Source organism: Lipomyces doorenjongii, assembly GCF_038497915.1.
Source record: "Lipomyces doorenjongii strain NRRL Y-27504 unplaced genomic scaffold V1508scaffold_3, whole genome shotgun sequence".
NCBI lineage: Eukaryota > Fungi > Ascomycota > Lipomycetes > Lipomycetales > Lipomycetaceae > Lipomyces > Lipomyces doorenjongii.
The window spans coordinates 129,652-154,207 of NW_027118070.1; the positions used below are offsets into that span (position 1 = coordinate 129,652).

The following is a 24,556-nucleotide window of genomic DNA, read 5'->3' on the forward strand; positions in this document are numbered from 1 at the left end:
TGTTGATAAGGTGTACATATTCACTGTGGAACGGAGTAGAGACGGACCGGACACTCCGGCAACTGCTCCCCCACGCTAACCCCACAACTCTATTACTGAGAAATCCTTCTGAGTTTGGTCAGAACCCCTACCGACCACAGCCACAGCCACACACAACTACTCTTGCCCATTCATCCACATTCCGAATAACGAACCCACTCAGTAGCCATCGGCAAAAAGTCATATACAAAAATATATTTATATATTTTGTGTTTTATAGAGGTTTTTATAAATTACATTATAGAATACAGCATTGCGAATTATTGTACTATACGCCGCTCTATACTATAACCACTAGCGATAAGAAACTATGTCCAAGTCTATAGTGCGCTCCATAAAGAACGTCACGAACGGCTACACCTCAGCCCAAGTCAAGTCCAGAAATGGTGGGGCCGTATTAAGATAGTCAATTGCTTCATTGAGTATCGTGACTACTTTGGATTGAGCTAATCTGATTTAGCCACCAGTAACGACCCATGGGGACCGAGTGGCGGCGAAATGGACGAGATTGCACAACTCACTTTTGACGAGTATGTCTCCTTTTAGTTCATAGATCACAGAATAAATGTACGGGCGGGCAATTACTTATCGTACGACCTAGTGCAACGCTGTTCGAGATTATGGACATCATCGACAAACGTCTCAACGACAAGGGCAAGAATTGGCGGCATGTCATGAAAGTATGTTATTATTCCATTTGAAAACAGACAGAGTTCTAATCGATTTAAGGCACTTGTACTATTGGATTACTGCCTGCACGTCGGCGCCGAAAATGTCGTGCGTTGGGCAAAGGATAATCTTTACATCATAAAGACTCTTCGCGAGTTTCAGTACGTCGACGAAGAAGGTCGTGATCAAGGCGTCAACAGTAGGTTTCCACGTCGTGTACACTCTGTTCATTCGCTAATTGGTTAAAATTAGTCCGTGCAAAGGCGAAGGAACTCACTCTGTTGCTCCACGACGATGAACGAATAAGAACAGAACGCGCGAATAGGAATTTCATGCGCGATAAGATGGGCCGTCCAGGTGATGACATGTTCCGTAGTGATAGACTTGGCCGGCCCAGCCGGGGTGACAGATTTGAACCGGAACGGCCAGGACGATCTGAACGCCGGCGGCGGAATACAGTGGCTAATGACGAGAATGACGAAGATTTGCAGCGTGCTATCGAGGAGAGTAAAGCTACTGCGCAAGAAGAGGAAGCGCGGAGACGCGTGAAGAATAGGTTGCCTGTTGATGACGACCTTGCGACCGCGATACGTTTGAGCCAGAGAAACGACGGGAAGCATGTCAACGCTGTAAATTCGCACCAACTTCAGTCGATAGACGAAGGGAATTTGATCGACATTGCCGAGCCGCAGCCACAGCAGCCGAGTTATCTTGCGGTCAATAGCGCCGGCTACATCTCGCCTCAATACACTGTAGCACAGCAGCAGATGTATACCGGCTCAATATATCAGCAACCGCAGCATACCATCCAAGGCTATCAGCCGTCAAGCCAGTACCAAATGCAACAGCCAACTTCTTTCTCGCCGCAACAGACTGGTCTGCAGCAAACCGGCATGCAGCACCTTGGCATGCAGCCGACTGGGTACGGGTTCCAGGCTACGCAGGCAGCATATACAAGGCCGACAACGCTTGCATCAGATTTCACGGGTGCGGGCTTCGGCGGTTATTCGAATCTGACCCAGTCCCCGATGGCGACTGGATATCTGTCTCCTGCGTACTCGGCACAGACGGGATACGGATCGAATCCGCAGTCGGCCACACATACCGGTTATGGTCAATTGCCGCAATCGCAGCAGGCGCAGCAACCGATGCTACAAACTATGTTCCAACAGCAGTATCAACAGCAACAGCAGCAGCAGCAGGAACAGCAGCAGACTCTGGTGCCTCAACCGACCGGCCGTAACAACCCGTTTGCTAGATAACAGTAAGAATTTCATACGACCATTACAGTTCTCTTCTTTGGATTTTGGTTATGTACATTATCTTATAGAGAGTTACATCGGAAGACAGATTGGAGGAGTTGGTCTAATATTAAATACAATAAGATACAACGCAACCGAGCCTTGTCGACTCACACCCGTATTTTCACATCCCGCAATCTCACTTACCTGAGAACGACTTTATTTCAAAAGGGGCCTGTCACTGGACGCGATTTCTCGAACTGTTGGGCCCTGTCGTGATTACTTCAACGTAACGGAATTTAGCCATTGTACGCCACCAATGGCTGCTGCTGTTGTGACTGCTCCTGTTGCACTGGCTGTTGGTAAGGCTGCACAAACAACTGGTACCTAGTTGTCTGCGGTATCTGTGTCTGCGCCGTATTGTGCGGGAACAACTGACCGGTAGGCTGTGCCATGATATGAGTACTCCCATATGTTTGGAGAGGCTGCTCAGCAGTGTACTGCGGCGTGAGCGGCAGCGGCTGGACTCTGTGCTGATATTGAAGTTGGCCTGTAAGCTGAGGATACTGATGAGGCAACATTTGCTGGCCAGTTGCGTTAGCAAATGCGAATCCATCGGCTGTTTGCGCTTGCTGGTACGCAACCTGCTGATACCCGGTGGGCTGCGCAGACTGCACAGGCATGACTTGATACCCAGTTGGATGAGACTGCTGAACGGTAGCCGCGCCTGTCGGTTGTGCGGTCTGCTTCTGCTGTTGCGTCTGTGGCTGCGGATGTGTTCTTACGGCGCCAAAGAGAAGTTCGCTGTTCTTCTTATCCAAATACTCCCTCTGGAGTTGCTTCTCCTGCTGCTCTTGTCGCCACTTTGCCCCACGAGCAGCGTCCGCTGCCGAAGAGGCACGGACTCTCGCCCGTCGGTCAGCATGCTCTTCTCTCTTCGCGTTGTTGACTCTACTTTCGTGAGACGCGCGCAACGTCTCAATATCCTCCTCAACATCAAAAGAGCTCCGCTGCGGCAAAGTGGCTGCTCGCCTCCGGCCCGGAATATGTTCAATGTCACCACGGAAAGCGTCGTACCCGGACCGCAGTAGTCGGTCCCTCATCAAATGTCTATTCGCTCTCTCTGATCGGATTCTCTCATCATCCTGGAGAAACGCTGTGATTTCTTTTGCCTTCATGCGGACTACATTACATCACATGCTTGTCAGTTACACATATTTCCAGCAAGTTGGCCGACGCAACGTACCACTCATTCCCTGATCCTTGTTTTCCTCATCGATGTACTGGAATTCGCGGAGTGTTTTGATGATGTATATGTTATCTTTCGACCAGCGGACCACCTCTTCGGACCCGACGTGCAAACAGTAATCCAGCACCAGCAATGCCTTAGTGTATGTTAGTCCGCCCAACTTCAGATCCACCCCCACTAGCTCCACAAACTTCAGTCACATACCTTCATTACGTGCCGCCAGTTCTTGCCCTTGTCGTTAAGTCGTTTATCCAACATATCCATCACGTCGAAGAGCGTATCACTTCATCACGCGACATTTTAGCCACCGTCTTGTCCCACTCTTGAACTACCACAAATTGGACATACCTGTGAATAGTGAACTGTGCTATTTCCTCCATATCACTTCCGCTTGGTCCCCACGGATCGTTACTAGTAGCTGTTCTCGCACGAATCAGCACAATGTATACATCTCGCCGTGCTTGCCGCCGCCTAACTTCCAACTCACCGTTCCGGACTTTGACTTCTGGACGTGAATATCCGTTCGTGACATTTTTTATAGACCGTACTAGCTGTTTCGTTGTCATATCGTATATCGTATTCCTATCCAAAATATTTTCGTTGAGATAAAATCAATGCAATTCGTTCGTGAAGGTCGCTTAAGCTGATGAACAGCAGCTCAGGAGGTCGGACCGTTCGGCCCGAACGCCACATCTGTTCGTAGCAAGAATGCTGTCGCGATTATGCCGTATTTGTGGACGTGTGATACTGGCGGAGTGCGTCACTTCACTCGCGGTTAGGGCAACGACGATCCATTTGGCCTTCGCGTGGTGAATATGTTTAGAAACCATAGCGTCATGGAGGGGTGGGTGATTGCCACCTGCAGACAGTCTCTTGGTATTTATTCTTTGACATTTACTCCAAAAGTAGATATAGTACGGTACATAGATGAATATAGAACAAAATAAGAATGTAGAAAATACAATCGGATAGAACACGGCTTGAGCAACTGTACTAGGAAACTCCTACTACTCGGTAGCGAGTAATACACAACGCCTTCTCTTAAGCACATACATATCCGCGAACGATAACAAGTCGTATACTAATTCGAAACGAACTACTGGACACACTCTTATTCTAGGGTTACATGTACTCGGGATCGTGCCATGGGCCCGCGTCAGACAGCTCGCAGCCACCTACGCAGTCGCACTTTCCGCCAAACTTTGTCGGAAGGTTCTCCGCTGGTATCTGCTTCAATAGCTCCCCTTGGTAGCTGCTTCCCAAGATGAAAATCTTCGACACAGTGACAGGGTCAAGCAGCGGACGAACAATTCGGAAGGCAGTAGAGAATCCAAAAGGCGCGTTGATCATGTAGAATTTGCTAATCTCGCATTAGGCCCAAGGTACCAGTAAGGCAGCTGTGATCATAAATACTCACCCCATACGCTCAGGATAGTAATTCTGGCCGATGACTGACGCTTCTCTAACATATTGGTAAACCTGCTGAATGCTAGAAATTCCTACTCCCTTAAGATCCATAATCGTGCACGATGTCTCAATCAATTTTCCGGCCTTGCGCGAGCAAGCAGGCTAGTTTATCACAATGTTAGCGCAAGTTCTTGCACATAAATTGGCAAGCACATACCAAACGTCTCAAAACAAATGTCTCGTACTCCCAAACAAGATTCTGCAACATGCGCTCGAAAGTCGTGATTTTGTACATCTCCGTAAGATTGACCGCGCCAAGCTGTTCAATGTAGACAGGTCGTCCATCCTGCAACATAATAGTTAGGTAAATGAGTCGATGCTATTGCTATCACGAAAAGTGCACATACGACATCAGTCTTGTGGTAGTATTGGGGATAATATTTGGAAACCTCGACCTTCTCGGAGTACTGGAAGTTGGCCACAATTTCGTCGACACCAAATTCTTTCCTCCACTTTTCACAAGCTAAAAACATCTCTTTTGCCTTCTGGACGTCGAATTTGCGCGCGCGTAAAAATCGAAGCTAATCACACAGTTGACTTTTAGAACATCCAAGAAGGCAGCAATTTACCAGGACATACCAACGATGCATCATCTAATCTCTCTGTACAGCCGCTGCTTATTAACTCGTTCCGAAGCATGCCAACCTTGGCCTGCTGCTCCAGCGAAACGTTGCCGGGGAAGCCCGATGGCGCGTCCGGGTCGTAGGTCAATGGGTCAACCTTGTTGCTGTAATCTGTTAGTCACCGGTTATTCCTATTAAACCGTATCATTCCGTATTTGCAATGCCTAGTTGATAAAGTGCAAAATACACCGATTGTATATTGAAAGGCTCAATCTGCAACGCTACAAGGACTTTTCAGACATACCTCTCCTGAATGTCATGATTAGCCCCGTTCACAATCCCCAAATTCCTTGTCAGTCGCATACCTCCATAGTGAATATTTACTGAACAAAAATGCCTAAGTTAAGGATGCAAGTTCTATATCGCGTCTTGAAGTCTATATGTACTCCGGAGCGGCTAATCCTTTTCGTCACGCTTATTAGCAACGACTGCAACCTTCACGCATACCAAGCACGACAAACAATCCCAATTACTTACCAATACCAATTGTAAAACAAGAACAATGCAACTCTTCTACGCAGCCAGAGAGGAGGTAGGAGGTAATTTACTGACAGAGCGAAGGTTGTACCTGGGTAGAAAATACAAGATTCTAGGGAAGCCGGGCGAACACAACACAGCGAGGACCGATGAACGAAGATCGCGGGCGGCGTCAGGGCTACGCAAACTCTCTATTCGGTCGCCATCGATCAAAGTGTGAGCTGGTTTATTCATCCCTTACCCCGATAGTCAAATTTATATTCTATCCCTAGTGTTTTTACCGCAAATCATTAACCAATTCAACTTCAATCCTACAGGCTTCTCATTATGATATAGCTTATTGATAGTCATTGCTTGATAACAGAGTAGTGCCACAAAGAAGATATATATTTAACAGCTGAACCACACTCTCCGAATCTATCCAGTTGAATCTGGACTCCCTCAAATGTAAATTGCATTCATAAATCTCTATTGGGAGATTCCTTAACAATTAATATTTTATACCAAGGTCACCATTATTGTCGTTAGGCTGCTCAGTTGCCATATTCACAGCGGAGACTGACGTCAGTGGGCTAAACATCAGGTATGACATTCTGTCCACTTGCTTTGACTACTGCTGTCCGTGAATATCATATTATGCATTACTCAGATTGTTATTTGTACAACTTCGTACAATTAGAAACAACGCTAACTCATCATAACATACATATCTACGAACACACTAAAATCGCAATTAATTAAGGTCTTACTTCTGTACAGTTCACTGGTAGTATCTTGGTTCGTCAAAGACATGATATCTATGCCCACGGACACCTTCGCCTCTAAACATGGCCGGATAGTGGTACTCCTTGGGCACCTGCGACTCCGGGATCTGGACGTTGCTCGACGTAGGATCAACGCCGATAACGAATTTGCCCGTCTGGATCTCTGTATCCGTAATCGTCGATCGGCTTACACGAGCGTACGCAACACGCTTGATGTCCCTGTACAAAATGTACTCGCACCATCTGTCCCAATCTGAAGGGTCGATATCGTGCATTCTAGATTTCTCGCTCACATACGTATTGTAGTTGCCCTCGAGAGGTTTTGTAACCAAATAACTCAGCAAAATCAATGGATTCGAGCTGCTCGCCATGATATCGGTAACACCAGCAGTCTGCAGCCGGCGATCCTCCACGTCCTCCTCTTGTCCGCTATGGAAGACCACGACATCAATTGGAGTACCATAGACATCAAGAGTGGCATGAATAGCTGGCGCAAGCTCACCAACAGGCGAGGGGAGCAGGTGGTGTGTCGAGTTAAGAATCGGGAACTTGGACAACAACGCAGCACCCCAGGTATGCTTGTTGGGTCCTGGACCATAATCGACGTACATTCCCAAGTCTTCCGCAATCTGTTGCGTTAGATCTCTGTTGCCCATGATAATGCGCTGCGTGTCCGACTCGAGGAGACCTAAAACCGACTATTACTATACAACTAACGTTATATAACGCACCATTCAGATACTCACCAACAACATCAAGCTCAAGGTCCTGAATCGCGTCGCGCATTCTCACCTCGCTAGCCCACATATCGTTATCCAGGCCAAAGTGAATAGTCCAAATACCAACAGTCATGAGCTTAGAATCAGGATTGTACGGCTTAGGCGTCTCCGTCGACATCCTCTTATACGCGATAGAAGCGGCCAACGCAGATAGCGAAGTGAGGAAAATAAGAGCAAAGGAGCGAACCTTGTAAAAGTTGATGCTGTTGCTCTTCGCACGCGAGCTACCACTCGTCGGAACCCTTCCAACGCCGTATACTCCCAAGCCAACAAGTACCATCGCGATGCCGAGGACGATATCGGTACGCTCACGAAGTAATGGTCCTCCAGGCACAAACGCGTAAGCGACCACCCAGACATGAGCAAGGACGAGGAGATCGTACAGGAAAAACGCAAATCCAAAGGTACGTCCTGGGGGATGGATCGATGCCGACTCGAGGAACGCAGGAACAATCGACAGGAGGTACACCGTCAGAACCAGGCCACCAATATATCCAGTCCAGTTCTCAAAACTGTACAGGACAGTAGCGCCAATGGAAGCGATAGTAAACGCTGTCCAGCTGCTGGAGAAAGACCTAGCGACGACACCGATATAAACTCCAAAGGCCATTGCAAAAATCGTAACGGCACCGTGCGGAACGGGCAGAGGACCTGTGACTGGATATCCGCTCCAGGTCCAGTATGTCAGAGTGCTGGAATCAGACAAGAGAGAGTGGAGGTTAAAGATGAGACCTGCTAATCCACTTGCAGACCAGAGGAATGATCCACGCCTCGAAGATGGGACAACATCAATTGCACCGGCCTGTGGACGTGTAGTCAAAAACGCAGCAACAACACCAAGAGCAAGGCCGGTCTTGTTCCACCCACCATTTTCCTCATGCATGATAGGCCATATTGGGTTGTTGGCATAAAATGCGAACTTCGCGATAACGGACAGAATGAATCCAATTGAGAAAGCAGTGGCCTTAGACAGACCCAAGAATGGTCTAGCAGTCACATTCCAAAATTCGATGGAAAGTGCAATAGTGCCAAACATGACACCGGCAGTAACTGTCAAAAGTCTGTCGCTGGGACCAGGGACAAGATAAGCTGCTACACCAATGAGTTGACCAAGCTGAGCAATTTGAGGGAACTTAGCAAAGAGTATTGCAGCGAATGGGAGCCCAAGAAGCACTGGGGCAATACTTGACAGAAGCGTGACTTCGTAGCCGCTAATACCCATATACCATAGTGGGAAGTCTGAATAACATGTCAGTTAATTCACTAACAAAATCCATGATCATTCTTACACCAAATCAGGACTCCCAAGGACGTGAGAACAGACCAAAAGACGAACTATAGTTTTGATCAGCAACGCAAATTACTCATCGCAGAGCGATCAATCATACCGAGTTGTAGACGTCAATCGTGAACCTTAGCAATCCACCGATGCTGAATCCGGTCAAAAGGCCCGTATCTTTAACCTTGAGATCCCTTGAAAGTATTAGCCAAACAAATCTGTTGCTACTGGGACAGCAATACTGACCTAGGTGACGATGGCTTGCCTACGGATGGAAATCTAAACAAGAATAGGTGTATTAATATAACAACAATTTAAAGCAAGGCCCTCATATTCCATATATCATACAGTAAATTGTGGTACATACCCAGCTGTAATTCCATTCATATCTATCACTCTAATCTCAAATGCACTGAAATCAAACACCGAAACTGCATCATATGCGATATCGAAGAAAATCAAGGACCATTCACAGAACGCGTACGTAGTATAAGCTGTTACATATATCAATATATTGACCGTAGTAGAGTTTCGATCGCAAGTACGTACCTCCCGGGACGTGGTTGATTTTATGCTGAATAAAGAAATAGACAAGAGGGATAATCATGACGTAGAATCCGATGCCAAAGAACTTGCGCCATTTGAGTGCCTTGCCTTTCGCAGATATCTTGATTCCTCCGATGGTCCAAGGAATAGTTAACAGCATATAAGCGATCATAAAAATGTCATGCCAATCATGATCATCTGTAGAGGTGATATAAACTATTCAGGTCAGTGAAGCTTACACAGTGATATTCGGCGTATTAACATACCCCATCCACCGCAGGTGAACGTTCGTATTAAACCGACTACGGCGTGGACTTTTGGGAAGAAAGCACCCGGCTTTGCGTTCACAAGGTACGTCAAGAAAATAAGAGCAAATCGTGGTCCTATGTTTCGGTCATTAGCGTCGGACAGAAATCGAATTTCATTATTGGGCAGCCCGTACCGGCTGTGACGGCTATGAAAATTTGGAAAACACTTCGCTCAGGATAGCGATCTCCAATTGTAGCAGATACCGACGGAAACCTGGTCACGGATTAGGTAATGGTCCTTTAATGCAACTTGATTAATTCTAACCATTCGTCCGGATATCCGTAGAACTCATTGCGGACAATCTTATGAAAATGAAGGGTCATTCCCAAAACTAGGGCGCTCAGAAAAGCATCTAAGAGTTACAATTAGCATCCCAACTGTTAGAGCCATGTCCAATACCTACATCCTGCAAATGCAGTATGAGCATATGACACCCATTTGCCATTCGCCTACATAAGAACAAAAGTTAGCTAATTTACAGCATCGCAATCATCGCGCACTTACAGACGCCACGACAGAGCCTGGCTTGTTCCGCTTTTCTGATAAAGACGACATTATGCCACTTGACGCGGAATCCGATCTGGCGGCCTATATCAATACGCTATTGTGTGAACGGGAACAGCCTGGATATTCTCGATAGTTAGATGCAGTATACATATACGAGGACTCGCTGTATGGTCGTCGTTCCTGATCGAGGCCGAGGAAAGGGTCACTAGAGCCGCTCCAACTTAAATTGAGTTTGGGTAGTTCTTACCCGGCTTCGATCTAATTGAACATGATTCCGCCATCGACCGTAGTTTCATTATTATTATTAGCGCCAGTTCCCTTCAAGCAACGCCCTACTTAAACTGTGCGGATTCAATAGCAGCTCTTCTGCGAATTGCTAGTTTGTTAATAATATCGGCGTAAAGGTGCAATGTCTCAAGACCTCATATACATGACTCTCGCTTTGGAAGAAGCGAAGAAATGTGTTCCGACACCAACAGCTTTCTGTGTTGGCGCAGTTATTGTTCTCCCGAAAGGTGCACCAGGAAATACAACAGATAAAGGTAAATAATTTAAATACGTGAATCACTTCCTGTAGAATGGCATTTGTTATCATTGGCGGATGATAGCTTGGGGACGCGGACAGCCAGCTTCATGTTTATTAACTTTTCTGCGGGAGCTCTCTTGCCAATCTACTTTTCATGCTCTAGATATCATACTATCGGCTGGTTATTCGCGTGAATTATCTGGCAATACACATGCTGAACAGTGCAGTCTCGATAAGCTAGTAGATAATACACGGCCTCCTCCAAAATCAGCAGTTATATATACAACAATGGAGCCGTGCAGCGAACGACTAAGCGGAAATGTGCCTTGTGTCGACCGGATTATTGGCTCAGGGATATTCAAGTCTGTGAAAGTCGGTGTGATAGAGCCAGACACGTTCATTAAGAATAATGTTGGTAAGCAAAAGTTGGATGCGGCCGGAATCCAGTATGTTCTCGTCAGCGGCCTGGAGAAGGAGTGTCTCGAGGTAGCCACTTTCGGACATTGAGTCGCGAAAAAAATTTATTTGCGTCATCACTATCTTAATATTCGTACACTAAGGGGTAACCATATTCACACTTGTCCAAAGACCGTGCATGGATTTACCTCCAAGATTGCCCTATTTACAAAAAGTTTGTACTCGCTTTGCTGACAACGGTGTGGGACCCCCTCCCTCTCTTTCCCCCCGGAACCCCAGTTTAATACATATAACCTTTACATATGTCCCCTACATCCTTCCTTGCCATCTTCTTTTTTGCCTATTTTCATTCAATGGAGAACTGAAACCCAGCAATAACCTTCATGCACATCTAACGATACCTTCATACTTTACAGATGGAAACTAAACGCCTGAATAATGATCATTATACGAACTTTTAGTTATTTGCAACTATCCTGTCCATAGCTCGTATATAGAACCTATTGACGTTTGTCGGCGTCGGATGCCTTACTCTGTTGAGTTTTTTCTTTCCGTCGTCGTTGCTTGGATTCGTACTCATGCCATTCTCCCGCTATATCGCCAAGTCTGTATTACGTTAGCAAGTCCTACCTTAAATCCTTGGATTTAATAAACAGTAAAGTTTGACGCACCCAGTTGGTCTAACCGGCTCCGGCGCCTCCTTAGTAAAATAGTCACTTTCCAAAGCTACTGCAGCCGACGGCCGCTCAGCTGGATCCAACGACAAAAGCTGCGCTGCCAATTCCAGGCCAGCAGGAGGGAGTACACTGTAGATAATGAAGTTAGTGGTAGTTTTGGGAATGTAGAGTCTTGAACGCCTCCTCACCTCTCGAACGTCGAACGGAATTGCGATTCTCTCTCGCGTGATGGCTTTATAAGCTCATACCAAGGCAACCTCTCGACGTCAGCCCAGTTGTCTTTGTTTGGAGTTCCCATAACATCATATATGGCCTCCAGTTGTTGGATCTCATCTTGGCCCTGGAAAATGGCTCTTCGAGTGTATAGCTCGACCATTAGGCAGCCAGCGCCCCACACATCCACAGCAGCACCGTATGCCGTCGCACCGAGAAGGAGTTCAGGTGGTCGATACCACAGTGTAATCACCCGATTTGTGTAGTCTAAGGTAGACTTATGCTTGTTGTAGAATCTAGCCAATCCAAAGTCCGCAAGTTTGAGCTGTCCCGAGTTGCTGAGAAGAATGTTTGAGCCTTTAATGTCACGATGCAGAACCCCTCGCTTATGAAGGTACGCTAGTCCCTCGAGTAGCTGCTTGAAGAGATGTTTGATATGTGCATGTTCCAACACAAAGTTAGGATGGGTCAGAATGCCGCTAAGATCATGATCCATATACTCAAATACCATGTATACAGAACTCTTTTCGACCATCATTTCCAGAAGAGAAACAATATTCTCGTGCCGCACAGATTGGAGCAGCTTAATTTCTCGCAAGGCGGTAATTGGAAATCCGTCTCGCTCAGCTTCCATCCGGATCCGTTTCAGAGCCACCATCTCGTTCGTGAGGGTGTTGACCGCCTTGTAGACTTTACCGTACGTACCCTCACCAACTTGAGCCTTGCGTTCGTATATTGACCCCGTACGTTCCTCGACCTTCGAAGACTTTGTCCGCACATTCTCAGGTCGTATGGGCGTATCATTTTGCTGCTCTGCAAAATCTCGTCCATCCTTGCCGTCTGGACCATTGCTTTTCTCGCTTTCTCGATCAGGATGTCCATTCTGGAGCGTAGAATTGCCATTTTGTCCGTCTCTCCGGAAACTGCCCCTGCGGGAGTTGCTCTCTTTGACACTCGGAATTTTGAAAAATGTCTTCTTAAATCCATTGGATGGTCTAGTCGGAGTGGCAGACTTGTCAGGAGAGCTCTTTGTGGGCCGTGAATTGAGCTGCCGTCCCAAAACTTGATCATCTTGCAGAGATTTACTAACTGACTCCGTTGCTGCTAACGTCTCGTCGTCTTCAGACGGTGCCACATCAAATCGAGTACGACGTCTTTTCAGTGCGGATGTGGACTCCAATAATGTTCGCTGGCGTGGTTTCTGTTGTGATACTCTTGGCGAAGTAGACTCCTCCAGCGTTGGCTGGCGTTGCTTCTGTTGTGATACTCTTGGATCCGCAAGAGTTTCGTAACTGTATGCATATTCGGTGGGGCGGTCGTCGATAGATGGCGGTCGGGGAGGGAAATGGCGCCCGCTACTATAATATCCCGCTCCGTTCGCCGGAGGTAAAATAGTAGCTTCAGGAGGTGGTGGATGGTAGTCCTCATAAAATGGTCCTCGGGTGTGAGAGTATTCTAATGCACTTGTAGGAGTATGTCGATAATCGTGGGGTTGTGGATAGTATCCAGTGGCGTCGTACGAGGAACCTGACGAACCAAATCTGCCGGTGTCATACGTTCGATCGCCATATCTACTGTCGTACCGGGTATCATCATACCTGGCGCCGTCCCTGTCGTATCTTCTGTCATCATATCGCCTAGACCCGTAGTCATCAGATCGATCATCTGAGAATTCTGACACGGTTGCAGTTGTCACTTGAACTTCGCATGATGGCACATGACCATTGCTCAAGCGACTAGTTGAGCTACGTGCATTAAGGCTGGTCCTATCCTCGTCAAAGAAAGGTATTCTATCCGACTTAGACGATGTCTCTTGTGATAATCGGACCTGCGAAGGTGATCTGACATGCCTGGAGTTTGGATTGTCGTGTCGATATTGGGCAGACGGTGTAGAATCCGAAACATGATTATCATATCTCACTGCCGCACCATAATCAGTTGTCCGACTGCTGCTGCTACTGCTATCAAGTAGGCCACTATTCTCGATTTCCCGCGGAGGCGTGTACCGGGACGATGACGTATATCGATCTATTCTGCTAGATCGACCATCAGTAACCGCACCAGCTCTTGCAGCCCACTCTTCGTCTTTGGATATATACCCATTCGGGTAGCGTTCGCGGTATCTGTCCCGAGAACCAGAGCTGACACTGCTTCTGCCGTTCCGGTCATCATAGTAATCATTGTTGCTCCGACCACCTGTTCGACTTGAGCTCTCTCTTTCGTGCGAAGTTGATTTGCGCGATTTGCCATAGTCATCATATGGATTGTGTCGCTGCTGTGAGGACGACGTAGACGTGTGTGCAATTCTTGCAGCCGTGGAAGCCGACGCTCGTGATTGTGGACCAAGCGGAGCGTTTGATGGGCGATGTCGCGGAGGCGCAGGTGAAGTCGGTCGCCTGTAATAATCGTCATGGCTAGACGAGTGGTGAGTACCGACCGAACTATGATCGTGCCTTCGGCGTTTGTGCGACGAACTGGTAGACATCGTCGCCGCTATTTGCAAGTAAAATGTGCAATAGTGCCGATGACGATATTCAATAAAATTTGGCAAAAACGGACAATTAGGAGATGCTTTGATGGATCAGGCCATATAGGCTTGCTAAACAAGTTCAGATGTAAGTCTTCTTGTTTATCTCATAAGAAACTATATTCTTTCTCGGCCGTGAATCACCAGGGTGGCTTTTGCTGATTGTTGTTGAGAGTTGGACTGGAACGACAGGTGAAGGACACGGGAGACGGGACAGGAATTTCGGAGCGCTCAAAAATATTTTGAGATCAACTAAAAGTGAACACCGCTACACCGTGACCACAATCCTATATATTATGTCACCTATCTAACTCTTTGAATTGTGAGTTCTACGAAATGGAATTTCAGGCAATTATACTATGTGGACCTGGTAAAGGTCTGGAACCGTTGGTTTCACCATTATTGCCAAAAGCCCTACTACCAATCGCTAATAAACCGATGCTTTATTACGCTTTGGAGTGGTGTCAGCGAGCAGGGTTGTCGTGTATGTATGCAGGTCTATGGAATATAACGTACAGTAGTTACTAACTTCATTCTTTTCAGCTGTCGTTGTGGTTTGTAGCTCCAGCGCGGAGCAACCGATTTCCAAGTATATTACACTCGGATACAACTCCATGCAAACCAGCAAGTCAATGAAGGTTGAGGTTGTTGCTCACGATGGCGAAACTGGGTCACTAGTAAAAGCCCTTAAGGACAAGATCAAGGTATGTTTTTGAAGTTTCATTATACCCGTCGGGCAGTGCCATTGCTAATTATATGACATAAGCTTGACTTCATTTTACTACCTTGTGATTTCATAACTGATCTGCCTCCCCAAACAGTTGTTGATGTTCATAGAAACCAACCCTTGAAGACTATCGGAACTGGAATATGGTATAAAAATAGTCTAGACACAATGGACAAGCAGACATTAAGTATGCCATCTACGTCAAATTACGCGACTCATACTTATGATTCTCGCCAGAGCCTGATCTTACAATACACACTCCTATTTCGAATCCTTACCCTCAGCTACTGGATATTTATCCTCGGCCGAAAGCGAATGATCAAGTGCATGTCCGAATGTCCATGTTATGGGAGTATCCCCAGGCTACAATATCTACATCGTTACTTGAATCATTTATTTACGTGTTTTCTCGCAAAGCCCTCGACTACGATTTCGGTGATGGAGATGCAGCCTCAATCATTACGGTCACATCAGAAAAAGGAGGAGGTGGAGAATCTCTCAAGTGGAAAAAACCGTGGACGTCTGTCGTTCGAGACATTGCTAGGGATTCATGGCGTCATGCCAAATCAGCAGATCGTGACACAGTGGGCATGTACGTGGTTCCACAGGAACATAGCTTTATAAGATGCAAATCTGTGTCAGCTTACTTGGAGGCCAATCGGTTGGTACGTAATATCTGACATTACTCTGTACAGAGCATACTGAAGTTAGCATCCAGATTCTCAAGCAATCCTCCTATACCCTGCCTCCAACCACGGCGACAGCTAATGGGGCAGCGATCGGTCGCGATTCATTGGTCGGAATTGGCACGGTCATGGAAGAAAAAACCAGCGTGAAGCGAAGCATCGTCGGAGCAGACTGCATATTTGGTCGTGAATGCAGATTATCTGGCTGCGTTGTCATGGATGGGGTGGTTCTTGGCGACGGGTGCGTACTGAAGATTGATAAAGACTAAGGAGAGCGATATTGACAATATAACAGCGTTCACTTGGATAATTGTATAATTGGTAACGGAGTAATTATTGAGGACAAGGCCCGACTAGTTGGGTGCACTGTTGAAGGAAGGTATGTCGTTAGGGAAGCTACTCAGTCCAAGAATGAAATATTACGCGGATACTCCGCCGAAGGGCTTCTTGATACCTCAGATGAGTATGAAGACGAAGCAGATGAGGAAAGTGATGAAGATGAAGACGAAGACGATGATGATGAAGTCGACGACAATGACCTGGTGGAGAGTGAAGGTGAAGGAATTGACGTTGACGACGATGATCTCTTTGACCGAAGTTGATGGAGAGAACAACATGAGTGTATAAAAGTATTCCATAATTGGCATTGTATAATGCAACAGAATAAATAATTTAGAATAAATAATATTGACCGATAATATACATGCACATACTGGACTACAATTACATTTCTAGAGCTTTTAAGACGCTTGAAGCTAACTCTGTAACTTTGTTGCTATCTCCTATGCACTGCGGCAGTGCTGGTATTCGCAGAGCTTGCCCTTTGCAATCGTTCGCGCTCTCGCTTCCTCCTCCACTGTTCTACAAAACCAAGACGTAAGAATTGCCCAGTACCTGGCGGCGGTCTTTCATCCATAATCAGCATCATCTCCTCGTACTCTGTACCTTGGTGTGGTAGATCTTCATGCAACGGCCTCTTCCGCTTTGCATTAGTTGGTGGGTTGGGTGCATGAAGCCCACCATACTTGTCTAGCATGGTCTCAAGAGACTGCTGTGGCTGTAGCATAGGTGGAATCTGTGGCGAGAAAACTAATTCATCCGGGACTGATAAATCTAAGCGAGGGACCGTTGTGGCTAAAATCTTCGACTCAAGCTCCAGTGCCCAAGAATCTGAAAATCGATTATTGGCGCCATCGAGTCCAGCGTTGATATCATACCATATTGTAAGGGGGGTAGGCCGTAAGAGTGTTCTATATGTCTTAGGTTCTATTGTAGCCTGTGGGGGGCTTATTGTTGTCGTTGTTGTCGTTGTGGTCGTTGTTGCCGTCATTGTCGATTGTGTGGATCCAGTACTTGCTGTTATCGATCCTGCCCCTCTTTTCTCAGCTGCCGTCGTAGCACCTTGCTTTGCAGTTGGTTTCTTGTTGGTGGTATTATGTGAATTGAGTGCCACCTTAGCAACTGCCGCGTTAAGTTTACCTTGAGCTGCTGACTTCTGAGGGCTCTCGTCTTGAGTAGCTGACGTGGCTACATTAGCAGCACTTATCTGACTCTGGCTCGATTCTGATTGTGTTGAAGAAGGTGCCGGTGCATTTCCTCTGTGGTCATAAATTTGTAAAATTATGCACCCTGCAACGCGTGTTAGCTGACAGCACAGGTTCTGCGGTCCAGCCTTAGATCATACCTTCATAGTATTGCACGCCAGCCTCTTTGAAGACTTCTACGGCTGCTGGAGGGATTTGCTCTAGTTCCACAAGCTCCAAAAAGTTCTACTAATATTTTAGTATTCAAAATGAAGTTCAAAAGTCTAGCCGACAATACCTTTATCAGCGGACTGTTCTTTGGGATAATCGCATCCTGATCGATATCACATCAGCATTTGTCCAACAACAAGCGCAACTCAACCCATCACATCACATCAGAAGAACTTATATACCTGATTACCAAATCGATAATGAGTAGGGTGCATGTGAAATTCTATGCTTGGCGGGAAAAATTTGTACTTTTGTAGAATCTCCTCGCTAGTTTCAGCTAAAAATGGGTTAGCATCCCATCCGGACTATAACACCATTCGTTCATGAGTATCCAGCACTCACCAAACTTGTACTCAGCCAGTGTCGGTCGCTTCCCTCCAGCTTTGTAAAATGCTTCGTCATCAATTATGTGATTTCTCACGATAGCGTTTGAACTTGCATTCGCTGATATTGCAGATGCTGTTGAATTGTGATTCAATTGACTCTTCGCGGTCACGCTAGATGATCCAGGTTTTCGCATAGCTAGATTGGGCGTCGGACTACTCGTCCCATTAGGCATGAGACTATTTTTCTGCGTGAGTTTTATTTTCTTGACGTTAGCCGTAGGAGTCTGCGCGATCGAATTGGGCCCTGACGGCGACTTCGCTGCCTTCGCCGCGCTCGCGTTCGCGCTGGTCGGTTTAGTCTTAGTAGCTGAAGCATTAACTGGTCGCTGAGTATTGTTAAGCCCCGGAGGACGCGTCTTAGAGACCGTAGAGACCATTGAGTTGCGTCAAATATAGCGTATACTGGGGGGCACCGATATTCGGGCTAACCAATCGTCGTGATGATCTCAGTGTTCAGAGCCCCGTGGGTCCCAACGAAGAAGGAAAACCCAATAGCATCCCAGTTAGGAAGCACTAATTACACCAAATTCGAGTTTTCACGATCACAGGATTAACACATCGTATCTTATTTATATACAAAATACTGTAATTTTTGACTTAAAAGTACAATACGGCGAAATTTTTTAACTACTCTGACATATGCTACACTATATTAGTCTAATTTCGCCTCACAAAAAGAATCGAAATACTACTGTTCATTTTGGACTAATGCTGCAGCCTCATCTAGCATTGGAATACTGTCTGCAGCTCCTTCTCTCCCAACTGCCAAACATCCTGCTGCTGCTCCCCATTTTACGGCTTCAGGGACGGATTTACCAGCAGCCACTGCCCCTACGAACGCGCCGAGGAAACTATCTCCAGCGCCAGTGGTATCGACCACCTGCTTCGCTTTAAAAGGTTCCACGAATACCGCCTCTGAGCCGTAAATAGAATACACTGTTCCGTGTCCACCAAGTGTAGTTACCACTGTACCCTTAAAGTCATACTTCACATGAACCTCTTTGACGCGTCCAACTAGAGCAGCATGGTCCGCCAAGTCCGTTCCGAAGAAGTCCTCTTGTGTTAAGGCTGCCAACTCCGACTCATTTACCACAAGATAGGAGATCTTGGAAATTACCTCTGGAGTCAATATCGACTGCTCCATTGGCGACGGATTGTATACTATCTCAATGCCGTTATCATACGCAACTTCGATGGCACGTAGAACAACCGGTATTGGCAGCTCATTCTGGATAACAAGATAGTCAGTAAGCCTCTGGCCATCAACTGTGAACCAGCCGAGATTAACGTCTTCAGGCTTATATGTCCCGTTGGCACCAGGATGGACCAGAATACGATTCTCGCCGCTTCGCTCCAACTAAAACTCTGTTAGCAGTCGATGTTGCCCGGCAATACGTACCCCAGCTCCAACTCACCAAGATGACAGCAACACCAGATTCTCCAGGGATTTCTTCTATCAGCGAAACATCCGTACCTGCATTAGCCAATCCAGCCTTCAGTTGCTGTCCAAATGCGTCCTGGCCAACACGGCCAACCATTCGCACGCCGACAGTTTTTGGGCTACTCAGTTTCCGGACGGCGAGCGCCTGATTCGCGCCCTTACCACCACAATGCGTTGCAAACGAGTCGCAGTGTATTGTCTCTCCTCCTTGGGGTATCCTGTTCGTGCTGACAACAAGATCATAATTCAATGATCCGAATATGGTAACGTGAGGCATATTGTTCGGCGGATATCTGAAACGTTCTTCATTCACAACACAGCCATGTGGCTGAGACTTCCTCAACTACTATCTCGATGCTTCCAGAAAAACCTGATGTATATATACTTCTCGATCTCGTCTCGAAAACATGTAACATGGGCCATCGGGGTTGAAAGGTCGAGACGAAATTTGGGTTAGGGTGGAGACGAGGCACAACGGACAACATTTCTTATTAGCCGATATTAGCAATCTCCATTCGGGGCGTCCAGTACTAAACAGCTTAGGGGTGGTTCAATACCCATGTCGATGATATATAGCCATAGTATGTAGTGAAAATACCAAATATAGGTAAATTAACCTTCCCACGAAGAAAGACTACTGATTGCAGCGTCCCAATCCACATCTACAGTCACATAACCACTGGTGAGGTATTGCAAACAATTCTATTAATGACAGTATATAAAACCCAAAAATGCAAACTATTCAAGTCGTATTCTCTAGTGTACCGCGCATATGCACGACGTAATCTAAATAGACCATAACATACACCACCATAACGGCCTGACCTAGCGAACATCCAACATTGCTCTAAATCCGACGTCGTCCTTTTTAATATGCAACTTAATCCATATTACGTCACTCATATTTTAGGCAAATGAGCATTTTCAAATACAACTGCACGCATAAGGTTGTGCGCGATTGCCTTACTTGGTGGGACCTTAATCGGTGCTTCCGTCGGCTCTCCAGAAAGATCGAGAACATTGACCTTCCGCTCTGCAATTGTTAATGCGTCTCTAACGATAGGGAAAGGGAACCATTGAGCATCTGAATAAGGCACTTAGCAATCTGTGTAGTGCACGCACGTCAGGGATATGCTTACCTCCCAACTCAGGATCGTGCTCCAAATGAATAGCTTCTCCATCAGGTAGTGCTTCCGCAATCGCTCCAATCATCAAACTGGCAGGATACGGCCATGGCTGACTAGCATAAATGGCAACTTTTCCAAGCTTAACACCACTTTCTTCCCACACCTCTCTTCGCACAGCTTCTTCAATGCTCTCACCTGGCTCGCAGAATCCAGCCAAGCACGAATAAAAGCCAGCAGGAAAACGCTTGTTTCGGCCAAGTAACAACCGATCGCCAGTAGCGTTAACAACAGCAACAATTATGGTGGGGTCTGAGCGCGGGAAAGAGATATTAGTGACGACGCCACGTGACGGACAGGGGCCTTTCGCGACACCACGATCAGTCGGAGGGCAAACTCGCTTTGCCCCACCATTAACCGACATTGTCCGAGCTCCACAGCCAGCGCAGAATGGGTTTCTACGATTCCAGTCCATATAAGATCGCGCTTGAGCGTAAATAGCGGCTTCAGAGTAATTGAGGACGTAGTGTGTGCGTACGGGAGTGAACGGCGCTCCCGACGCCTCGACCTTGTTCTGTATGTCGGCAAGTGTCGTAGCGTACGGTGTCGTTGGATCGGCAGGAACAGTAACATCCAAAGCAAAGTAGGCTTGACCACTGTAATTCTCATAGGTTACACCACCATTCTTTGATTCGTCGATACCCAAGAAAATCAGAATAGGATCCTCCTAGAAGGCTCGTGCGATCAGCTTTGCTCCCCTGCACACAATCATGATTCTGATATAATCTAGGCAAAATACCTTAGAAGAATCCCACTCGGCGATGGTCTCTGGTTCTAGCTTTTCAAACGGGTTTCCAATCGCCTCCTTAACGTCGTCATACACCAAAGTGTTGAGGAGACCTGTATTCGGGAAGATTGATGGTTCCAGACTCTGCAGCGGCAGAAACCGTGTCGTAGGGTTGGTAAGAGCATCAGAAAGAAAGGAATAATTTTCACGCAAGAATGACACTCGATTGAGCGGACTTCCTGTAGAAGTCACGGCCGTTAGCATTGTTGCTTAGAAATGCTGTTATTTTGTTGCCGAGTTCAGGACGAGACTCGAACCAATATAGTATAAACTGCATACCCGAGAAGTAAGTATCGATGGACTCTCCGTACCTCTTTGTAAGAGGAGTAACTAAAGAATTAGTCATAGCGAATGACCACCTGACGGAATAAAGGCGGAGTTGGGCCTTAAATGTCGGGTAGGCAGACAGCTAAGCTCGGTTGCTTGATAATGCGCCCCGGATAGCGCCGAACAGGATTTAAGCATTTCTCGGAACAAGCTGACGAAGCAGGGCTTCCGCAATAGCCCTTCTCAGATGACATCAAGAAATACCCTAATTACCCTCTTTTAAACAATGGGCTGCGGCTCAGAAGGTATCTGCCAGCAACAGCAGCATAGTAAGGAAGCGATATGAGACTATTGGTAGCCACTGTAGCATACTTTCGCCGGCGGTCGATTGAAATCTGCGGTCCTCGACCTATTTATATAGATCAAGATTGTTAGTCCGCAACTAGGCATCCCGGGATTTGGAGGCGTATTACTGTCAGAATAGGCAAAAAAGGTATCTGCTGAGTATAACCCAGTCAGGGTCGCTCTTGTCCTATCTACCCCTCTTACTCGTACTCCGACGTCGTCGTGAGTGACGTCCCGCGCTGTTCACTACGACGTTGTCGTCCTCAACAGCGGCCACGGTATCTTCTGATACTGCGACACCGCCGAATATTTCCGAAAAATCAGCCGCAGTCATTAGCTCACTCAAAGGAACAGTGGACCACCTTGCAACAGCACTGACTACTGGCCCCCCTGCTCAGTTTCTGCACAGGTGCGCCGCTGACTTTACGCGACTCCGCGTGGATATAACACGCTGCCTCGTGCAGAATTCCTCTCCTAGAGGCCTTTCATACGCAGCAGTTGCGGTAGTGTCCGGACTTGTTATCAGTAGTCTCATTATGCGACGATTCTTTGGATATGCTGCACCAGAGCAAGCCCACCCTTCAACCAACCAAAAGCACAGCAGCGATTACTCCACGTCACGTCACTATGCCGACGACTCGCAGCCGGACCATATATTAGTCAAACACGGTAAGCAGTTTCTTCGAGTTGATTTTTCCAGCCCAGGAGATATTGCAAAAGGCCATGCTACTGTTGGTGATGTACGTGCAACTACTGCTCGATTTCTCGGACGTGGCAAAGACGATATCACCCTGGTCTTTGGCGGCAAAAAGCTTTTAAATGACAAGGAAAAGCTGGTGAATTTAAAGATTGCCTCTGGAGCGCGCGTGCTTGCGATAGTTTCGAAGCATTGGAAGGCAAGCGAAGCGATGGGCGTCCCGCCTAAGAAAGCGGCGGTGCCAGCAGATCCTATAGAGCGCATAGATAATGTGTTGAATGCTGCAGCTGCAGAGCTGGTGCCTAAGATAGATCAGTTTGTAACTTCCTCACCTGCGGATTCGTCTGATAAGTCGGATAAGCATCGCATTCTTTCTGAGTATGTTTTCCGGAGAAATCCGCCATTGATCTACTGGTTTTGCGTGGTTGCTTTAGGTTTGGCTCATAACCTGTTCTTTTTACTGACTATATTTTCAAGATTAATCCTGCAGCGATTGTTCGCCCTTGACGAGATTGACACTCACGAAAACCCGGAAGCCCGCCGACGACGTAAGGAAGCGGTCAACAAGTTGCACGAATATCAAGCACGAATCGATGCGGCCATGAGCACTGCAGATACATCAGAAACATCACTTAGTTCTTTTTAATTTATGAGGCGTTCGTTTAAATGTATTTCAGTTGGTGCCCGAGTTAGAATGCGATTATAAGTTCATTGTGCATGATACATGTCTTGCTTATGGCTAATTTGGTAATCTTAGTTGTATTATACAGAAGATTCATTGTGTATATACAGAACCGATGGCTTACTCATTCATGATTCTAAGTATCGGACTGATGGTCTTCATTAGCAGTCCGAGTGCATATAATCTAGTTTTAGTACCGAGTGTCAACACCTTTTCGACTGCACTTTCAGGATCAACTTTTCCATCTGCTTCTCTATTCAGATATTCTTTTCGCAATTCGTTAAATCGTACTGGATTATCTGTCAAAACCGCATCCACTTGCAGCGCCAAGCACATTCGCATGGCTTCATCTGGATTGACTGTCCACACATAAATCGCTTTGCCTGCAGCACGCGATTCGCGTATAAGCGCGTATCCATCAGTCGAGTATAAGGATGCCAATAGAATACTGAATCCGACCAGTGTTGGTGCCCCAAGGAATTTACGGGCATACCATACGTTGGCGCCGATATGCATCAAGGGCGTCTGAGGAAGGTACTTTTCGCAGTACGGAAGAAATTTGACCTACTCTTGTGAGTAACAAGAGCGTTACGTGCAATAAACTCGTAATACAAACCATCCAAATTCCCAGCACAATTCGACTGTTCCAGAATGTGAAATCGTCTTTGACCTCCTTCATAACCTTGGCGATGCCCTCAATAACGTCGACCTCATTATCTGCCTTGACGTCGATTACCAGCCACTTGTCGTCAAAGTTTGCATTCGATGCAAACAATTCCAAAACCTCTCGCAGCAGCGGCATCTTTTCATTGGGTGGGCGTAATGTAAGCAACTTGTCAAGATCTCCAACGTAAGGCCGTTTCTTGATAAGACTTCCATTGCTGCCAAAGACCCGTTTAGTCGAAGGGTCGTGCGATATGACTACGACACCGTCAGAAGACATTCGCACATCTATAGCATAAGTTAATGCATTATTCCGGATATGGTGTGTTGACTTAGTATGCACCTGTCTCGATCGCATCTGCACCGTCCTCTATTGCAGCTTGTAGTGCAGACAGTGTATTCTCCGCATATTTTGCTGAAAATCTATCACAAGCGGGAAATTGTTACTCTGCATTGTCGGTGACAGATTATTGTCTACTTACCCTCTGTGTCCTATCGACTGTGGGACCAGCTTTACTCTGCCGTCGGCCGCAGTCACTGGCTTCGCAGAAAACCGAAATTGCTCTATCTCTCTCTCCTTTTCCATGAATACGTTACGTCCAATGTGGCTGAATAGAGATGCTTCACT

The 24,556-nt window shown here is 46.7% G+C and overlaps 12 protein-coding genes across 12 annotated transcripts; 4 read left to right on the forward strand and 8 right to left on the reverse strand.

The window, feature by feature from the left end:
• Positions 1-167: 167 nt before the first annotated feature.
• Positions 168-2,105, forward strand: V1508DRAFT_409202 (uncharacterized protein). Its single transcript, XM_066939119.1, has 5 exons — positions 168-425; positions 500-569; positions 641-719; positions 769-907; positions 961-2,105. The coding sequence occupies exons 1-5, from the start codon at positions 350-352 to the stop codon at positions 1,968-1,970; spliced, it is 1,374 nt and encodes a 457-aa protein (XP_066798527.1). The 5' UTR covers positions 168-349; the 3' UTR covers positions 1,971-2,105.
• V1508DRAFT_409206 (uncharacterized protein) lies at positions 1,992-3,922 on the reverse strand. Its single transcript, XM_066939120.1, has 5 exons — positions 3,686-3,922; positions 3,547-3,616; positions 3,403-3,481; positions 3,196-3,334; positions 1,992-3,132 (listed from the first exon to the last, which is right to left on the reverse strand). The coding sequence occupies exons 1-5, from the start codon at positions 3,762-3,764 to the stop codon at positions 2,249-2,251; spliced, it is 1,251 nt and encodes a 416-aa protein (XP_066798528.1). The 5' UTR covers positions 3,765-3,922; the 3' UTR covers positions 1,992-2,248.
• Positions 3,923-4,320: 398 nt separating this feature from the next.
• Positions 4,321-5,304, reverse strand: V1508DRAFT_401867 (CRAL-TRIO domain-containing protein; the record flags this gene model as incomplete). The annotated part of the gene is made up of 5 exons (XM_066938444.1): positions 4,321-4,558; positions 4,616-4,767; positions 4,823-4,951; positions 5,013-5,186; positions 5,245-5,304. The coding sequence occupies 5 exons, from the start codon at positions 5,302-5,304 to the stop codon at positions 4,321-4,323; spliced, it is 753 nt and encodes a 250-aa protein (XP_066798529.1).
• A 733-nt stretch (positions 5,305-6,037) lies between these two features.
• Positions 6,038-10,133, reverse strand: V1508DRAFT_364124 (Frag1/DRAM/Sfk1 family-domain-containing protein). Its single transcript, XM_066937297.1, has 12 exons — positions 9,947-10,133; positions 9,846-9,891; positions 9,707-9,794; positions 9,576-9,655; positions 9,400-9,516; positions 9,137-9,349; positions 8,955-9,081; positions 8,834-8,866; positions 8,697-8,781; positions 8,598-8,643; positions 7,276-8,547; positions 6,038-7,217 (listed from the first exon to the last, which is right to left on the reverse strand). The coding sequence occupies exons 1-12, from the start codon at positions 9,995-9,997 to the stop codon at positions 6,526-6,528; spliced, it is 2,850 nt and encodes a 949-aa protein (XP_066798530.1). The 5' UTR covers positions 9,998-10,133; the 3' UTR covers positions 6,038-6,525.
• A 129-nt stretch (positions 10,134-10,262) lies between these two features.
• Positions 10,263-11,242, forward strand: V1508DRAFT_379943 (cytidine deaminase-like protein). Its single transcript, XM_066937666.1, has 2 exons — positions 10,263-10,491; positions 10,639-11,242. Exons 1-2 carry the CDS (start codon positions 10,359-10,361, stop codon positions 10,980-10,982), a joined length of 477 nt encoding a protein of 158 aa, XP_066798531.1. The 5' UTR covers positions 10,263-10,358; the 3' UTR covers positions 10,983-11,242.
• On the reverse strand, positions 10,983-14,502 carry V1508DRAFT_436791 (kinase-like domain-containing protein). The gene is made up of 3 exons (XM_066942128.1): positions 11,758-14,502; positions 11,564-11,698; positions 10,983-11,498 (listed from the first exon to the last, which is right to left on the reverse strand). Exons 1-3 carry the CDS (start codon positions 14,265-14,267, stop codon positions 11,393-11,395), a joined length of 2,751 nt encoding a protein of 916 aa, XP_066798532.1. The 5' UTR covers positions 14,268-14,502; the 3' UTR covers positions 10,983-11,392.
• A 143-nt stretch (positions 14,503-14,645) lies between these two features.
• Positions 14,646-16,324, forward strand: V1508DRAFT_348100 (nucleotide-diphospho-sugar transferase; the record flags this gene model as incomplete). The annotated part of the gene is made up of 7 exons (XM_066936713.1): positions 14,646-14,793; positions 14,853-15,013; positions 15,076-15,223; positions 15,274-15,471; positions 15,517-15,701; positions 15,755-15,963; positions 16,018-16,324. The coding sequence occupies 7 exons, from the start codon at positions 14,646-14,648 to the stop codon at positions 16,322-16,324; spliced, it is 1,356 nt and encodes a 451-aa protein (XP_066798533.1).
• Positions 16,325-16,423: 99 nt separating this feature from the next.
• V1508DRAFT_148913 (Spt20 family-domain-containing protein) lies at positions 16,424-18,393 on the reverse strand. The gene is made up of 5 exons (XM_066936034.1): positions 17,819-18,393; positions 17,659-17,753; positions 17,544-17,579; positions 17,407-17,491; positions 16,424-17,351 (listed from the first exon to the last, which is right to left on the reverse strand). The coding sequence occupies exons 1-5, from the start codon at positions 18,237-18,239 to the stop codon at positions 16,498-16,500; spliced, it is 1,491 nt and encodes a 496-aa protein (XP_066798534.1). The 5' UTR covers positions 18,240-18,393; the 3' UTR covers positions 16,424-16,497.
• Position 18,394: 1 nt separating this feature from the next.
• V1508DRAFT_148912 (Ribokinase-like protein) lies at positions 18,395-19,891 on the reverse strand. Its single transcript, XM_066936033.1, has 2 exons — positions 19,278-19,891; positions 18,395-19,219 (listed from the first exon to the last, which is right to left on the reverse strand). The coding sequence occupies exons 1-2, from the start codon at positions 19,578-19,580 to the stop codon at positions 18,551-18,553; spliced, it is 972 nt and encodes a 323-aa protein (XP_066798535.1). The 5' UTR covers positions 19,581-19,891; the 3' UTR covers positions 18,395-18,550.
• Positions 19,892-19,995: 104 nt separating this feature from the next.
• V1508DRAFT_448310 (NUDIX hydrolase domain-like protein) lies at positions 19,996-21,620 on the reverse strand (the record flags this gene model as incomplete). The annotated part of the gene is made up of 4 exons (XM_066942457.1): positions 19,996-20,387; positions 20,443-21,151; positions 21,227-21,453; positions 21,554-21,620. 4 exons carry the CDS (start codon positions 21,618-21,620, stop codon positions 20,203-20,205), a joined length of 1,188 nt encoding a protein of 395 aa, XP_066798536.1. The 3' UTR covers positions 19,996-20,202.
• An 802-nt stretch (positions 21,621-22,422) lies between these two features.
• V1508DRAFT_401874 (BAG domain-containing protein) lies at positions 22,423-23,229 on the forward strand (the record flags this gene model as incomplete). Its single annotated transcript, XM_066938445.1, has 2 exons — positions 22,423-22,961; positions 23,061-23,229. The coding sequence occupies 2 exons, from the start codon at positions 22,423-22,425 to the stop codon at positions 23,227-23,229; spliced, it is 708 nt and encodes a 235-aa protein (XP_066798537.1).
• Positions 23,230-23,385: 156 nt separating this feature from the next.
• V1508DRAFT_429993 (PLC-like phosphodiesterase) lies at positions 23,386-24,514 on the reverse strand (the record flags this gene model as incomplete). The annotated part of the gene is made up of 4 exons (XM_066941902.1): positions 23,386-23,829; positions 23,882-24,216; positions 24,272-24,351; positions 24,411-24,514. 4 exons carry the CDS (start codon positions 24,512-24,514, stop codon positions 23,386-23,388), a joined length of 963 nt encoding a protein of 320 aa, XP_066798538.1.
• Between the last annotated feature and the right edge of the window lie 42 nt (positions 24,515-24,556).